This window comes from Rhinopithecus roxellana, chromosome 2, assembly GCF_007565055.1.
Source record: "Rhinopithecus roxellana isolate Shanxi Qingling chromosome 2, ASM756505v1, whole genome shotgun sequence".
Classification (NCBI taxonomy): domain Eukaryota; kingdom Metazoa; phylum Chordata; class Mammalia; order Primates; family Cercopithecidae; genus Rhinopithecus; species Rhinopithecus roxellana.
The window spans coordinates 64283350-64301690 of record NC_044550.1 but is presented as its reverse complement, the minus strand read 5'-3'; the positions used below and the strand labels follow the sequence as shown (position 1 = coordinate 64301690).

The window sequence follows — 18341 nt, the reverse complement described above, 5'->3', positions numbered from 1 at the left end:
CCAGCCTAGGCAACAGAGTAAGACCCTGTCTCTATTAAAACAAAACAAAACAAAACAAAGAAACACTTAGAAATGAAAAACTCGACAGGGCACTGTGGCTCACATCTGTAATCCCAGCACTTTGGGAGGCCGAGGTGGGTGGATCACGAGGTCAGGAGTTCAAGACCAGCCTGGCCAAGATGGTGAAACCCTTCTTGACTAAAAATACAAAAATTAGCCGGGTGTGGTGGTGGGCGCCTGCAATCCCTACCCAGAGACCGAGGCAGGAGAACTGCTTGAACCTGGGAGGCAGAGGCTGTAGTGAGCTGAGATCATGCCACTGTACTCCAGCCTGGGTGACAGAACGAGACTCTGTCTCAAAAAAAAAAAAAAAAAAAAAAAGTAATGAAAAACTCTGGGACTGTGGAAAAGCAAAATGATAAAGCTAAAAACTTCTAAGGATAGTTTAAGATAGTTAACATTTCACATGAAGGGGTCATATTTTTCTAGTATTTTCTGGCTTTATTTTTCTTTTCCCTTGACCAAGAATTCCTTGACAATATTTTAAAACTATTATATATGTACGATATAATCTTCTAAAAATAAACTAAATCCTCCTGATCTGAAAGAGAAAACAAAACTATGGGACTTAAAGCAAGATAATATTGAGTTATTTTACGCTCTTATTAATAAAAATAAAATTTCAACTTCCAGTTAAATAGATGAAACTCACATTTTTATTTTTGCTCAAACTGCCACCCCTTCTGAGACATTTTCTGATCACTTATTTAAAATTGGTATCACTCTCTTCTAACTTTTTTCCCTAGCATTTATCATTAAGTGACAATATATTTTAGTCATTTATTCATTTATTATTACTTGTATCCTCCACTAGACTCTTAGGTACACGAGGCGTGAGCTCTATGTCTTATATGGGGGGTGGGGTGTGAATATGTGTGCATATATATACATATACACACTCACACACACCCTGTATCTGCAGGCACCCTGTAATCCAGAAGGCACTCAATATTTGTTGAATGAATCTCTGTACCCTGAAGAAACTCTATTACATTAACAATAACGAAATAAAACAGGTTTAAAGCCAGATAGGCCAAGAAGAGAACATGACAGAATGAAATCCACAAAATTTTGCCAGATGGAGAGAATAGGGAGGAGTGGTAACTCACCAAATAGAGCAGAAAAAGCTGAACTTATTTTCTTACAGAGGAAGATATTGTTGGGAAGCAAGCCATTTGATCACAATAACCTCAGAAAGACTTAGAAATCAGAGGAACTAACTACTACTTCCAGGATGAAAGCAAAGGAGCAGGGAGATGCTCAATATCCACAACCTCACCCTGAGCAGCCAAATAACTGACTGTGCTGCCACCCACAGAACTGAACACAGGTTCCAGATTTAACTGGGCAGTTGTGTGATCTCTGCAAACACTCAAACACTGAAAAAAGACTCACATAAAGATATTTTACTGTGAAATATAAGATCATCAGGGATAGAAAGAAACTAAAAAGAAAAAACATATACTAAAGGATCCAGGGTAAGCAAATTGGTATCTTAAGAGCAACATTAGAAACTAGAAGTCAGGGTAATTTTTCATAATTGTGAAGGAAAATAATTTTAAACTCAGACTTTTATATATGTCTTACCCTTTTTGAGAGGGTAAGACAAATAATTTTTTTTAGATATGTAAGAGGTTATTTTATTTTTTTCACTCTTTCTCAAAAAGTTACCAAATAACATACTCTTCGAAAAAAAAAAAAAAAGGGGTGTAATAACAAAAAAGGGAAGATGTGATATTTAAGTAAGGATAGAGGCAAAGGGACTCCCTAGGATGAGATATGTGCATCTAACCTAGAAAGGAGCTATAGCTGAGACAGGACTAACTGCATGGAAAAAAATCTAGGAAGGGCTTTCTAGGAAGAAAAATGGGACTAAGTTATAAGCAGTTTTTAACGCTCACTTTTTTGTTACAACAGGCTTTCCCTCCTTCCCTTTTTTAAGGGAAAAGCAGCAAGTAATATACTTTAGGCCCTATGACTCTACCATTTGGTTGAGAATAAAGTTTCTAGACTTTATCTGGTAACACTATCATAGCACAATTAATGATAATAAATAACACATGGTTCCAAATGCAAAGAAGGGAATAGTTAGTATTTCTAAAAATCTCATACCTTTTCCAATATCGACACCTAATCGGGTTCGGGCAAAATCTAGAGGATATACTACACATAAGGATGTTGCTCCAGCAGCTCCACCAGAAGCCAGGTTTGCCAAAAACCACCTCCAGAACTGAAACATATTAATTTAAAAGTGATTATTAAACCACAGAATCTAACTGTTTAAGATACCTGGTAAGTTCTTGTTTTTATAAATGTTAAAACAACAGATTTATAAGCTACTTTTATAAAGCAAACATCTATAATAATGCATACCATGCTATCCAAAATATTTTCTCTTCACAGCCACGTAGCCTTTGTTTCATGCAGTCTGGAAGACACAGTTTGGATGCTGACATACTGAAATTCCAGGATATTTTAATGTTCTCCAGCAAAGCAGCCCAAATTAGCAAAATAGGTCACATAATCAACTCTTTACACTGCATACTCTTTTTTATTAATAGGTACATACATTCTTAATAATAGTGTTTGCTATGATTATAATGTCAGGCACATATGGAGGCTTTAGTTGTGCCCTTTTACTGGGAAGGGTACAGTAAATAGTAGTATGGCAAAAAACTGCAATTACTTTTTGCACCAACCTAAAATATTTCATAATGCCCCAGCTTCACTTTGTAATTTAAATAGAATTAAGTTTGAATAGCTCAAAAATATATATTTAATTATGTTCAAATGACAACATGGAAATTGGCAGACATCAATCATAACGTAGTTGTATGGAATTTAAGTTGGCCTCACTGGTCTACTAGTTCACATGAGCTATTGAAGAAGTATAATTATTTTTGATCCACATTTAAAACGTGCCCTCCCCAGGCTCAGCAAGATGCTTTTCAACATCTAGTGCTTACGGGAGAAGAAAGGAGTATCTGAATTGGAGCTGTTATGAAAAATCCAGAATATGAGGCCACTGCAAGCATTAAATACATTAAAGTGAATAATATTCTAGTCACGCTCAATTTCTTGGTTTATTTTCTGGCTTTTATTTCTAACAATAAAGTGTCAGACAGCTTTGCAATTCTCAATGTTCTCTAGTCCTGGAATGCCCTTCCTTTTTTAAACAAAAAAATAGTTATTGCTTCATGCTGTAATTCAAGTTCCACTTCTCTCATGAAATATCTGATCTCCAACCCATCTATTGAAACTGTATATGATCATATCTTTTTCCCATAAATACTGCATCTCTGTCAGAGAATTAAAGTTGAATCCCATGACCAATACGTAAAACGTATTAACATGTTATAGACTCTTTTTTTTTTTTGAGACGGAGTCTTGCTCTGTTGCCCAGGCTGGAGTACAGTGGGGCAATCTCGGCTCACTACAGAGACTCTTATTTTTTAAATAGCACTTACAACCATTTTCTACTTTCAATTTATAATTATTTGTGTACATTTATACTCCTACAGACTATAAATTTCCTTTTTTTCTTTTTATTTTTTTTGAGACAGACTCTTGCTCTGTCACCCAGGCTGGAGTGCAGTGGCGTGATCTCGGCTCACTGCAAGCTCTGCCTCCCGGGTTCACACCGTTCTTCTGCCTCAGCCTCCCGAGTAGCTGAGATTACAGGTGCCTGCCACCACACCTGGCTAATTTTATATATATATATATTTTTAGTAGAGACAGGGTTTCACCGTGTTAGCCAGGATGGTCTCCATCTCCTGACCTCGTGATTCGCCCACCTAGGCTTCCCAAAGTGCTGGGATTACAGGTGTGAGCCACCACGCCCAGCCCACACTATAAATTTCTTGAGGTCAGCATTATTTTCCCTTAACAGCTTTACTAAGTATAATTCACACATCATAAAATTCACCTATGTAAAGCATACAATTCAATCGTTACTATATCCACAGAGTTGTGCAACCATCACCACAGTTTAGAATATTTTCATCACACCAAAAAGAAACCCCAGGCCTGCTATAAGTCACTCTACATCCTCCCTACCTCCCTCAGTCCTAGGCAACCATTAAATTACTTTCTGTCTCTATTTGCTTACTTGGACATTTCATATAAATGGAATCACACAAGACACACTCTTTTGTGACTGGTTTCCTTCATTTAGCATAATGTTTTCAAGGTTCATCCATGTAGCAGTATGTATTAATACTTCATTCCTTTTTATTGCCAAATAATATTCTATTTTAGGAACATTATCTACTCATCAGCTGATGAACATCTGGGTTGTTTCCATTTGTTTGAGGCCAAGATTCTTAATTCCTCTGTTTATTTCACGGAGGAAGTCATGAGGTCTTGCCCAGAGATGTTAAATAAGTATTTGTTTAATTAAGTATACTGGTAATGCCACTTACTCTTCCCAGACTCCCATGGATCTTTTTAAGCAACACTCATCAGTTTTATTGTATAGGCAGCATGTCTCATCATACAGAAATAATTAGATCAGGAGATTGCATCTGACACAAGGGTAGTTAATCCACAGTGTAGTAAATGATTGGTAACCTGGTAGAAAAAGAGAAGCTGGGCCAGAGCCTCTTTCTTGGGAACTGAACTTTAAAGATTCAATACTAGTTATCAATAAGGACAGAAAAAGAAAAGTTAATGTCTTAGCCTTTTTGGAGACTGTTTAAAGCTATAGATCCTCTCCTAAGAAAAATCACACATGTATAAACATACATTTTTAGAGTGTGGGGGATTCTGGAAGCATTCATGGATCCCAGGTTAAGAACCTCTGACTTTAGAAAGGCCAAAAAGGATTACTATGATACAAATATTGAATTTAAAGGAATAAGAAAATATCAGTAAGTAAAAAAAGTAGGCAATAACGAGAAAACAGAGCAAACATACACACGAAAAGCAGGTAATTAGAGAGAAAGACCAGGTGACTTGGGAGAGAAAGATGAGAGTATAGTTTGGTCCATAGAGGTGCCTGTAGTTGAAATTCAAGTGCCACTGTATCATTACAATAAATCCTCTTTTTCCTGAGGTAATCTGAGTCAATGTCTGCTTCTGAAAACCAAGCACGTCGACCAAATAAGATATGTGGCATAAAGATTTATAAAGTAGACCTTAAGTTCTACTTAATCTTTTTTTCTTTCTTGATGAGAAAGAAGGCAGATCAATGATTTTTGGGGTGGATAATCATGTACTTTATCATTCAAACCAGGACACTTCCGATAGAGAAAGTGGGAGCTTTGAAAAAACGACAGGGGCAGGCACAACATGTATAAACAGTATGGCCAATCTATGTAGTGATGGTAAGAAGGATAGAAATAGAGGGAGAAAGGCAGTAAGAATCTGCCCATGCTGAGTGATGATCCTGCATTTATGTAACAAAACCTGTCCCTCCACAAGTAAGATTGAAAATAAAACAGACCCATAAGAGGTAGTATGTATATAAGTATAAATGAGTTTTGGTTGTTGTACGTAATTTAAAGTATTACTATATTGGTGTTTTTTTTTCTTCCCCCCAGGCTGGAGTGTAGTGGTGAAATCTGCGCACACTGCAAGCTCCCGGGTTCACGACATTCTCCTGCCTCAGCCTCCCGAGTAGCTGGGACTACAGGCGCCCGTCACCATGCCTGGCTAATTTTTTGTATTTTTAGTAGAGACGGGGTTTCACCGTGTTAGCCAGGATGGTCTTGATCTCCTGACCTTGTGATCTGCCCTCCTCGGCCTCCCAAAGTGCTGGGATTACAGGTGTGAGCCACCACGCCCAGCATACTATATTGTTAAAAGAAGAGGCACAGAGAAGAATCAGGAAGGGAGAAGAAGATGAAAGTCTGAGAGTTCTGAGGAAAAATAATCCTATTTATTTTTAATTGTTGACAAATACTGTGTGAAAAGACTCAATGATGCATCAAACAACAAATGCCCTGAGACCAAAGTTGTTTAAAACAACTTGTCTGGACAGGGAAGAGAGCTGGAAGCAGCTCTAGTCTTCCCCATTGAGGGTTGTGCTGAAAGCTGCTAATGGGTGGCTGACGAACAGTTTATGCCCAGGCCCAGCTGAGGCTCATCCATTCTAGTCGCCTCAGGTGAATTTGGGAGTTAGATTGGAACAAACTAGCGGAGCAAATGCTTTAAGCTCTGAGTCCTACTCTCCTTATCTGTACCTTTTGGGTAAAAATAACTACCTCAAAGACTGAAATGAAAATTCAGTGAAACAATATATAGCAGGCACATGCTTCTCTTACCATTTTTTAAAAAACTTTATTTTGAGATAATTTTGGATTCACATGTATTATAAGGAGTAATATACCAAGAGACTATAAATCATTCAACGAATTATCCCCAGTGTACCAGCATATCTGTAGTATAAGAAATGGACATGATAAGGCCTACCCTATTCAGATTTTGTCAGTTTAACATGTACTTAGTTGTGTGTTTATTCAGTTATACACAGTTTTGTCACATGTTCAAATTGGTCAACAGTTCCACAAGAAGGATCCCTCATGCCACTCTTAAAATCACAGCCACTTTTCTCCCTTCTGGCAAACAGTATTCTTTTTTCCATCACTATAATTTCATCATTTCAAGAATGTTATATAAAAGCAATCAGACAGCATATAACCTTTGAGATTGGGTTTTTCTACCTTAAAACCCAAAGTTGGCGCACATATCAAAAGTTTGTTCCTTTTTTGTATACTGATAAAATATACACAAGATTTACCATTTTAACTATTTTAAGTGTACAATTCAATGGCATAAAGTATGTCTGCAATGTTGTTTAAACTTTGTCACTACTTCCAGAACTTTCTCATCATCCTAAACAGAACTCTGTAACTCATTAAATACTAACTCCCCATCTCCCCTCTCAGTTTAACAGAGGTTAACCACCTGTTAATTTATAATCTGCCTTCTGTCGCTATGAATTTGTCTATACTAAGTACTTAAGTAGAGTCATACAATATTTGCCCTATCAAAAGTTTGTTCCTAGACAAGAATGTCCACTCTCACCATTTCTATTCAACATAGTGATGAAAGTCATAGCCAGAGCAATTAGGCAAGAGAAAGAAATAAAAGGCATCCAAATAGGAAAAGGGGAAGTTAAATTACATGAGTAACTTAACCAAGAAAACCCTAGATATACCACCCAAACCCTAAATATACCTCTAGACCTGATAAATGACTTCAGTAAAGTTTCTGAATACAGAATCAATGTACAAAAGTCAGTAGCATTTCTACACACCAATAGCATTCAAGATGAGACTCAAATCAAGAACTCAATCCCATTTATAGTAGCCCCCCCCCCCACACACAAAACACATAGGAATACTTTTCACCAAGGAGGTGAAAAATCCCTACAAGGAGAACTACAAAACACTGATGGAAGAAATCATACATGACACAAACAAATGGAGAAACATTTCATGCTCATGTACTGGAAGAATCAGTATCATTAAAATGACCATACTGCCCAAAGCAATTACAGATTCAACAGAATTCCTATCAAATTACCAACATCAGTTTTCAAAGAATTAGAAAAAAGCATTCTAAAATTCACATGGAACCAAAAAAAGAGACTGAATTGCCAAATGAATCCCAAGCAAAAAGAACAAATCCATAGGCATCACATTACCTGACATCAAACTATACTACAAGGCTATAGTACCCAAAACAGCATGGTGCCGGTACAAAAACAGACACATAGACCAATGGAACCGAATAAAGAACCCAGAAACAAGGCCACACACCTACAATCAACTGATCTTTGACAAAGTTGACAATAATAAACAATGAGAAAAGGACACCCTATTCAACAAATGGTGCTGGGAAAAATGGCTAGCTATATGCAGAAGAATGAAACTGGGTCCCTACCCTTCACCATATACAAATATTAATTCAAGATGAATTAAAGACTAAAATTAAATGTAAGACTTCAAACCAAAAAAATCCTAGACAAAAACCTAGGAAAAATTCTAAACATTGGCCGTGGCAAAGAACTGATGACTTAGACCTCAAAGGCAAATGCAACAAAAACAAAAACTGACAAATGGGACTTAAAGAGCTTCTGCACAACATTCAATGGAGGAAACAGACAATATGCAGAATGGGAGAAAATATGTACAAACTATTCACCTGACAAAGGATTAATATCCAGAATCTATAAGGAACTTAAATAAATCAACCAGAAAAAAACCAAATAGCTCCATTAAAAAATGGGCAAAGGACATGAACAGACATTTCTCAAAAGATGACATACAACTGGTCAACAAACATATGAAAAAATGTTCAACATCATTAACTGATATGGTTTGGCTGTGTCCTCACCGAAATCTCGAATTCTATCTCCCAGAATTCCCACATGTTGTGGGAAAAACCCAGGGGAGGTAACTGAATCATGGGGGTCAGTCTTTCCTGTGCTATTCTCATGATAGTAGATAAGTCTCATGAGATCTAATGGGTTTATCAGGGGATTCCACTTTTGCTTCCTCCTCATTTTTCTCTTGCCACCATCACGTTAAAAAGTGCCTTTCACCTCCCGCCATGATTCTGAGGCCTCCATAGCCATGTGGAATTGCAAATCCAATTACATCTCTTTTTCTTCCCAGTCTCAGGTATGTCTTTATCAGCAGGATGAAAATGGACTAATACACTAATCATCAGATAAATGCATATTAAAAGCACAATGAGATACCATCTCACACTAGTCAAAAAGGCTATTAAAAGGTCATAAAATAATAGATGTCAGTCATATGCAAAAAAGGGAATGCTTATACATCATTGGTGGGACTGTAAATTAGTTCAACCCCCATGGAAAACAGTATGGAGATATCTCAAAGAACTAAAAATAGAACTACTATGCAATCCTATTACTGGCTATCTATACAAAGGAAGAGAAACTCTTGTATCAAAAAGACAGCTGAACTTGTATGTTTATCTTAGCACGAATCACAATAACAAAGTCATAGAATCAACCTAAGTGCCCATCAATGGATGACTGGATAAAGAAAATGTGGTAATATATACACCATGGAATACCATGCAGCTTTAAAAAAAGAATGAAATAATGTCCTTGGCAGCAACATGGATGCAGCTAAAGGACATTATTGTAAGTGAATTAATGCAGAAACAGAAAATCAAATACTGCATGTTCTCACTTGTAAGTGGGAGCTAGACAAGGGGTACACGTGGACATAAAGGTGGAAACAATAGACACTGGCAACTCTAAAAGTAGGGAGGAAAGGGGGGAAGGGTTGAAAAGCTACCTGTTGGGTAGTAGGTTGACTATTTGGTTGATGGGTTCAACAGATGCCCAAACCCCAGCATTACACAATATACCCATGTAACAAACGTGCATGTATCCCCTGAATCTATTATTTTAAAATTTTCTTCCTTTCTGTTACTGAGTAATATCCCATGATGTGATTTATCATAGTTTAACCATTTGCCTACTGAAGGACATCTGAGTTGTTTCTAGATTTTGCCTATTGCAAGAAAAGCTGCTATTGAACACTGTGTACACTGGTTTTTGTATAAACATAAATTTTCATTTCTCCAGGATAAATTCCCACCCAAAAGTGTAAACATGCATCCTATGGTGGGTGCATGTTAGTTTCTAAGAAATCGCCATACTTTTTTCCAGAGTGGCAATGTCATTTCACATTCCACCAGCAATGTAAGACTGATTTGGTTTCTCTGCACTGTGACCAATTTGGTGTTGTCATTATTGTAGGTATTTAGTGATATCTTATTGTGTTGTATCAATGACTTAAACATTTTTTAGGTACAATGGCTAAAAGTATCAATGACTTAAAATTTTTTTTAGTTGACAATTGTATATATTTATGGGGTACAATGTGGAATTTTGATATATATTTATATTGTTGAGTGCCAAGCTAATTAACATATATATCGCATACTTAAATTTTTGTTGTGAGAACATTCAAAACCTACTCTTTTAGCAATTTTGAAATATACATTATTATTAACTACAGTCTCATGGTGTACAACAGAGCCCTAAAACTTATTCCTCCTGTCTAAATGAAACTTTGTACCCTTTGAGCAACATCTCCCCATTCCTCATCTCCCGACCCTCCATCGACCCCAGAAACCACCAGTCTACTTTGCTTCTGTGAGATCGACATTTTAAAATTCCATATATAAGTGGGATGTACAAAAGTCAATAGCAGTATTTGTCTTTCTGCACCTGGCTTGCTTCACTTACTTGGTTATTCCACGTCACAAATGACAGAATTTCTGTCTTCTATAAGGCTGAATAATATTCCACTGAATACATACATTTTCTTTATCTATTCATCTGCTCGTGGACACTTAGTTGCTTCCATATTCTAGCTATCGTGAATAATGCTGCAATAAACAAGACTGCAGACTGAGCAGATCTCTCTTCATCATGCTGATTTCAACTCCTTTGGATATATAACCCAGTAGTGGGACTGCTGAATACTGTGGGAGTTCTATTTTTCGTTTTTTTTTTTTTTTTTTTTTTTTTTTTTTTGAGATGGGGTCTCGCTCTGTCACCAGACTGGAGTGCAATGGCACGATCTCGGCTCACTGCAACATCCACCGCCCGGGTTCAAGCGATTCTCCTGCCTCAGCCTCTCTAGTAGCTAGCATTACAGGAACGTACCACCACACCAAGCAATTTATAGATTCAATGCTATTCCTATCAAATTACCAATGTCATTCTTCACAGAACTAGAAAAAAAGTTTAAAAATTCATATGTAACCAAAAAAGAGCACAAATGGCCAAGGCAATCCTAAGCAAAAAGAATGAAGCTAGAGGTATCATTTTACCCAACTTCAAACTATAGAACTGGGCTAAAGTAACCAAAACAGCATGGCACTAAGACAAAAACAGGCACATAGGCCAATGGAACAGAACAGAGAGCCCAGAAATAAAACTGCATACCTACAGTCATTTAATCTTTGACAAAGCTGACAAAAACAAGTAATGAGGAAAGGACTCCTTATTCAATAAATAGTGGTGGGCTAGCCATATACAGAAGATTAAAGTTGGACTCCTTCCTTACACTATATATAAAAATCAACTCAAGATGGATTAAAGACTTAAATGTAAAACCCAAAACTAAAAAAACTATGGAAGACAACCCAGGCAATATCATTCTTGACATAGGAACGGGCAAAGATTTCATGAAAAAGACACCAAAAGCAACTGCAACAAAAGCAAAAATTGACAAATAGGACCTAAACTTAAGAGCTTCTGCACAGTAAAAGAAACTATTAACAGAGTAAACAGACAACCTACAGAATGGGAGAAAATATTTGCAAACTGACAATGGTCTACTATCTAGCATCTACAAGGAACTTAAAAAAATTTGCAACAGAAAAACAACCCCACTAAAAAGTGCGCAAAGGACGTGAACAGACACTTTTTAAAAAAAGACATACACATGGCCAACAACCATATGAAAAAGGCTCAGTATCACTGATCATCAGAAAAATGCAAATCAAAACCACAATGTGATACTGTCTCATGGTCAGAATGGCTACTATTAAAAAGTCAAAAAATAATAGATGCTGGCGAGCTTGTAGAGAAAAGGGAACACTTATATACTGTTGCTGGGAGTGTAAATTAGTTGGACCATTGTGGAAAGCAGTATAGCGATTCCTCAAAGAGCTAAAAACAGAAGCATCATTACTGGGTATATACCCAGAGTAACATAAATCATTCTACTATAAAGACACATGTATGCGAATGTTCATTGTAGCACTACTCACAATAGCAAAAATCTGGAATCAACTTAAGTGCCCATAAATGGCAGATTGGATAAAGAAAATGTGGTACATATATAACATGCAATACTATGCAGCCATAAAAAAAAAATCATATCTTTTGTGGGAACGTGAACAGAGCTGGAGGCTATTATCCTTAGCAAACTAACGCAGGAACAGAAAACCAAATACTACATGTTCTCACTTATAAGTGGGAGCTAAATGATGAGAACTTATGAATACAAAGAAGGAAAAAACAGACATTGGGATCTACTTTAGGGTGGGGGGTGGGAGGATGGAGAGATGCAGGAAAAATAACTATTGGGCGCTAGGCTTAATACTTGAGTGATGAAATTATCTGTACAAAAAACCCCTGTGACACGAGTTTACCTATAAAGCAAACCTTGACATGTACCCCCAAACCTAAAATAAAAGTAAAAAAACCTCATGTAGCTACATAAGATCCAAATCTTAAACCTTCCAATTCTAAGTCTAGGGAATTTTCTTGGTTACCTTTCTACCTGCGTCCCCTCACCCCACCCCACTACCCTGGCCAAAGCGCAAAGCATTCAATCAACAATTTAATAAAACTGTGAAAAAAGGGAATACAGAGCATAAAAGGAAATTTAATGAAGCAGCAACAAAGAAATGTTCCACAAAGACTTGCTTTTAAAAAACCTTCTAAGATAGCTTGGTTGGCTGAGGCAGGAGTGGCAGGTGAGGAGTGATAGGGAGAAAAAGACAAAAGATGAGGGGGAAGGGAGATTTTGTAAGAGTGAGGGGAAGATCTTGGGAGTAATGTAGGTACTATAGTATATTGGATACAGCCAAACAAATAGAAATCAGAATAAATGACATGTAGTTTATATGAGTAGGAAAGTTTGAAATTGAGATTTTGTAACCAAGGGAGTAATTACTTTGAAAACCAAAAATTATCCTTGCAATAAAAATAATTCTCTAGTTTAAATTTATCATTTTCCAGTTTTGCTCAATTTGGACTTCCTATACGCTTTAATCTCACCTAAATATATCTTTATTCTCAAAGAAGAAATAATTTACTTCTTCAGGATATAAATTACCTCAGTAATAGGAACTACGTACTTGTTGATTTCTTTCTGTGCTTAAAATAAGCAGACAAAATGCTGTGTTTCCCCAGTGCAAAACAGTGATAAGATGAAATTACATTAAGTGTAATATTTATTCAAAAAATACTGCCTTGAGACAAAAGATCCCTTACGATTTTTGTAACAATACACACTTATTATTTTTTTCCCACTACTTGAGCACCTTCCCCCCAAATAAAACATCACAGTTAAGACAAATCTAACCATTTTAAAGAAAATTGTAGAGAAAGTGAAATATATTTACATTGGATAGGAAATTTATATTGGATGGAAAATTTCTATATTGCAAGTAAAAAGTAAAAAAAAAATATAATTACCTGTTTTTCTTTATTAACTCCAGACATGAATAGCTGCTTGTATTTGTCCTTAAATGCAAAGTTTAGAGCTTGTGTTGGAAAATACCGAATAACATTTGCCAAATTGCCACGCCAAAAACTGAAGAAACCTATAGAAGGAAACATACAAATACATAAACCTACTTTGTATTATTATTGAACAATTGCCATAGTTTTAACAAATTTAGCGATATGAACTATCTAAAACATACTCTTTCTCATGAGAAAAAGTTTTCTAAAATGTGTGTCTCCATTGAAAAATAAAAAGGTAGTGTTAACTCTATTGCACCCCATTCCATTTTTTAAAAAAATTTCAAATAAAGAGCTTTGAATACCTAAAAACTAACGGAAAGTGATATCAGTTGAATATAGGGCTCTTTATTAGCAGAAAAACAAAGCTCAGTAGTATTTGTCAGAGGCTAGTAACCCTTAGGTTCACTCCCAAATCCTGATGTACAACACCTATGGTGGTAAGGCTGTCACACAAATGAGTATGACAGAATAAATCCACTTACTGATTTGTACATATACTTATGAGAATGAGAACAGGATAAAAGAATCTAAAGTGCCCTTATCTTTGAGATCTGGAACCATTTTTGAACGGGTGTTAAAACTTACCCAGAAAAGGGATCCACTTCAATTCTAGGCAGTTTCTAGAGAACTGAGGAAGAGACTGGAAGAAATCTTTGAGGCCTGTAATCTCCCTACCTGAATTCTCCACGGATTGACCAACCTTGGGGAATATAATTCATTGTGTACCCCTTAAAAATTCAGGACTATCCTTATGATATAGAGCTGCCCTAGAGCATGGCAGGCTAGCTCTTCAATAGCCTTGGTTGTTTTCACTAGATTACAAATCGTAAAATGCTTTGGCCTTGCTGTTCTGAACAGGATACCTCTAGCATCAGTTTGCAGAATACCCAGAATCAGTCTTTTAAAAATAAAGATTCAAAAGAAAATAATCTCAGTTAACTGGGCTAGTGCTCAGAATTGAACAAAGTTAGATTAGATACATACATAGAAGGAAAGATATTTATTTGTTAAATAAGTAACATTAACCCTGTGGGAAAAAAATAAAGAATCTTGGTGAATCCAAGGCTAAATATAAAGTGACTGCACAAAGACAATTCAGAAGCATATTTAATGGCAAAGAAATAATCTCAGTACTCACAGCTGACTCTATCTTTACTCGGGTATTCAACGTGATGGTAACAACTACTACTTACTGAGCATTCACTATACGAACCAGTTGCTGGCAATGAATATACATGTATATCATTTAATCAATTATGCTTATTATGTAGGTTCTCTAACAGCACCCATTTTAAGTATGTACAAAGTAAAACTTTAAAGAGTTTAAAAACTAGGCTAGGTACAGTAGCTCAGGCCTGTAATTCCAGCACTTTGGGAGGTCAAAATGGGAGGACTGCTTCAGTTCAAGAATTCAAGACAAACCTGGGCAACACTGTGAGACCGCATCTCTACAAAAAATTAAAAAAAAAATTAGCCATGTGCAGTGGCACATGTCTGTAGTTCCAACTACTCAGGAGGCTGAAGTAGGAGGATTTCTTGAGCTGAGGATGTAGAGGCCGCAGTGAGCTATGATCACACAACCACATTCCAGCATGGGTGACAGAATGAGAACCTGTCTTTAAAACAAAAAAAAAAAAAAAAAAAAAAAAAAAAGAAAAGAAAAAAGAAAAACTGTCTGAGGATTACTAGCCAACCAAGACTTAAAATTAGGCTTTCTGTCTGACTCCAAAACTCTACTCTAGGCCTGGATTTCTGGAGAAACAAATCACAGAGAAGTTCTAAAATTATTATAATAGATGCTTTATTAAAAAATGAAACTGCTCTAACAATTTTTAAACAGGAAGATAATTTAAAAGTTCACAAATATGTGGAAATTAAACAACATGCTCTTTCTTAACAACTAATGGGTCAAAGAAGAAATAAAGAGGAAAATTAAATCTTGGGATAAAATGGAAAGACAACATACCAACACTTATAGATGCATCAAAAGCAGTTAAGAGAGAAGTTTATAGCAATAACTGCATGTGTATAAAGAAGAAAGATCTCAAATAACCTAATATTATACCACAAGGAGCTAGAAAAAGAACAACTAAGTCTAAAGTTAGAAGAAGGAGGGAAATAATAAAAATTAGTGTTACCAAAATGCCAAGGGTTTAGTCTAGGTCCTGCTGCTCATTGCACAGAAAGTCAATCACAGAGGTGATGCGTATTACCAGGGAAGAAGGCTTTTTTGGGTGCTGTGTCTGAGGAGAACAGATCAATCTCAAATCCATCTTTTTCACACACTAAAATTAGGAGTTTATATAGCAGAAAATAAATGCAACTATGTGTGGGAAAGCAAGAATTAGGGAGGAATAAGAAGAATCACTTGGTCAACAGGTAATCAATCAGGCAATCATGACAGGTGAGGGGTCAGTGTCTCAATGTCCAGATGTGGTGATCTGGTAAGTTTCAGTTCCTTGATACTACCTGGGAGGCCCAAAGGTTGGTTTCCTGATAAAGGAACTCAGATATGACAAATACGAGTTTCTCAAGTTTTAAGACTGAAAAGGTCAATTTCTTGGTTTATTAATGATAAACAATAAACATCAGTTCCATGGGCCAATTGAGCTGGTTTCAATGGCAGAAATAAATGAAACAGAGACTATAAAAAGTAATAGAGAAATATCAATCAAATTAAGAGTTTATTTTTTTCAGATCCAGTGCTGGTTGGTATTTTATTAGAAGAAGGCAAACAAAATTGACAAACCTCTAGCTAGACTTAAGAAAAAAAGAGAGGAGACTCATATAAGTGAAATTATAAGTGAAAGAAGAGACATTACCACTCATACTACAGTAATACAAAGTATCATAAGAGATTACTATGAACAATTATATACCAAGAAATTAAATAATATAGATGAAACTGATAAATTTATAGAAACATAATCTACCAAGTCTGAATCATGAATAAATATTTGAACAGACCAACAATGACTGAATCAGTAATCACAAACTTAACAATAAAGAAAAGCCCAGGATCTGATGATTTCACAGCTGAATTCTGCTAAATTCCTTTTACAAGGCCAACATTACCCCGGTACCAAAGCCAACCAAAATACTACAAGAAAAGAAAATTGCAGGCCAATATTCCAATGAACAAACATGCAGAAATCCTCAACAAAATACTACCAAATTGAATTCAATATAGTGATAAAAGGATCATTCACCACAATCAAGTGGGATTTATCCTTGGGATGCAAGGATGGCTCAACATGCACAAATTGGTAAATGTGATATACCACATTAACAGAATGAAGGACAAAAACCATATGAGCATCTCAAAAAATGCTGAAGAAGCATTTGACAGAATTTATCTTTACCTAATAAAAACTTTCAACAAATTAAGTATAGAAGCAATGTACTGTAACATAGTAAAGGTCATATATGATAAGCTCACAGATAACATCATACTCAGTGGAGAAAAGCTGAAAACTTTCCTCTGAGATCAGGAATAAGACAAAGGGATCCACTTTTGCACTTTTATTCAATGTAGTACCTTAAGTTCTAGCCAGAGTGATTAGGCAAAAAAAAAAAAAAGAAAGAAAGAAAAAAGAAAAGTATCCAAATTAAAAAGAAGTTAAACTGTCTCTGTTTGCAGATGACATGATCTTAAATACAGAAAACTCTAAATATGCCAACAAACTATTAGACTAATAATTTAGTAAAGTTTCAGGGTATAAAATCAACACAGAAAAATCAATCACGTTTCTATATACTAACAATGAACTACCTGAAAAAGTAATAAAACTATATCATTCACAATAGCATAAACAAAACATTAGGAATAAATTTAAACAAAGAGGTGAAAGATCTGTATGCCAAAAAGTTTTAAAAAACTGATGAAAGAAACTGAAGAGATCTCCAGGCATCTGGAGCACCCACTCACTTAGATGAGCAGCCTGAGCCACCCTACCCTTTCTGTGCAGAGATTGTGGTGCAGTGGGACCCTTTCTGCTCCATACACAGGCAGATCTCCAGGTATTCAAAGAACTTGCTCACCTGCATTGGCAGCCTGAGTCACCCCACCCTTCCTTTGCAGAGATCTGTGTGGAGGGGGCTTTCTCAGCTTCACACTTAGGTAGGCAGAGCACCTACTTGCCATGATCAGCAGTCTGAGCTGCCCCATCTTTCCTGGGCAGACACTATGGTAAAGTGGGGCTGTCTCTGCTCCACAACCAGGCAGATTTCCAGGCATTCTGACCATCTGCTCACCTGAATCATCAGTCTGGCCCATCCTTTCTCCCAGTAAATAAGGGTTAAGTATATATGTAGCTGTGTTTGCCTCAGCTGACTTAGCTGTACATGCCATCTACTGACCTGTAGGTGGGATCCCATAGCCCATAGAAGAAGCAAAAATCCTACCTGCATTAAAATGACTACAAAAATTGGAAGCACTAGTGTCCCCAGATGAGAAGGAACAGGGCAAGAAATCGGGCACCACAAAAATTGTGAATGTAATAACACCACCAAAGGATCACACTAGCTGTCAAGCAATGGTTCCTAGCCAAAATGGAAACTCAGAAATGACTAAGAATTCAAAGCATGAATTGCAAGGAAGCTCAACAAGATCCAAAAGACGGTTGAAAATAGACACAAACTTCTAAAGTAATCTGGTAAATGAAAGAAGAGATAAATATCTTCAAAAGAAATCAATCAGATCTTATGGAATTGAAAAGCTTACTTAAGAAATTTCAAAATACAATTAAAAATTATCAATTGACTGGACCAAGCAGAAGAAAGAAATGCAGAGCTTGAAGACTAGTCTTTTTAACTAACCCAGTTAGACAAAAATACAGAAAAAAAGAATTTTAATAAATGAACAAAGTCTTGGAGAAATATAAGATTATATAAAGCAGCCAAACCTACAAGATACTGGCATTCCTGAGAGAGAAAAAGAAAAAGCAAACAATCCAAAAAACATACTTGACAAAATAATTCAAGAAAATTTCCCTAATCTTTGTCCAGATACAAGAAATCCAGA

At 36.2% G+C, this 18341-nt stretch overlaps 1 protein-coding gene across 1 annotated transcript in view; it reads right to left on the bottom strand.

The window, feature by feature from the left end:
• The window catches only part of INTU (inturned planar cell polarity protein), a 144164-nt gene that overhangs the window by 6909 nt on the left and 118914 nt on the right, over positions 1-18341 (bottom strand). The window contains exons 18-19 of the mRNA XM_030924308.1: positions 13268-13395; positions 2173-2290 (exon numbers count right to left, since the gene is read on the bottom strand). Coding sequence (XP_030780168.1) covers positions 2173-2290; positions 13268-13395 — 246 coding nt within the window. The remainder of the gene's footprint in view (positions 1-2172; positions 2291-13267; positions 13396-18341) is intronic.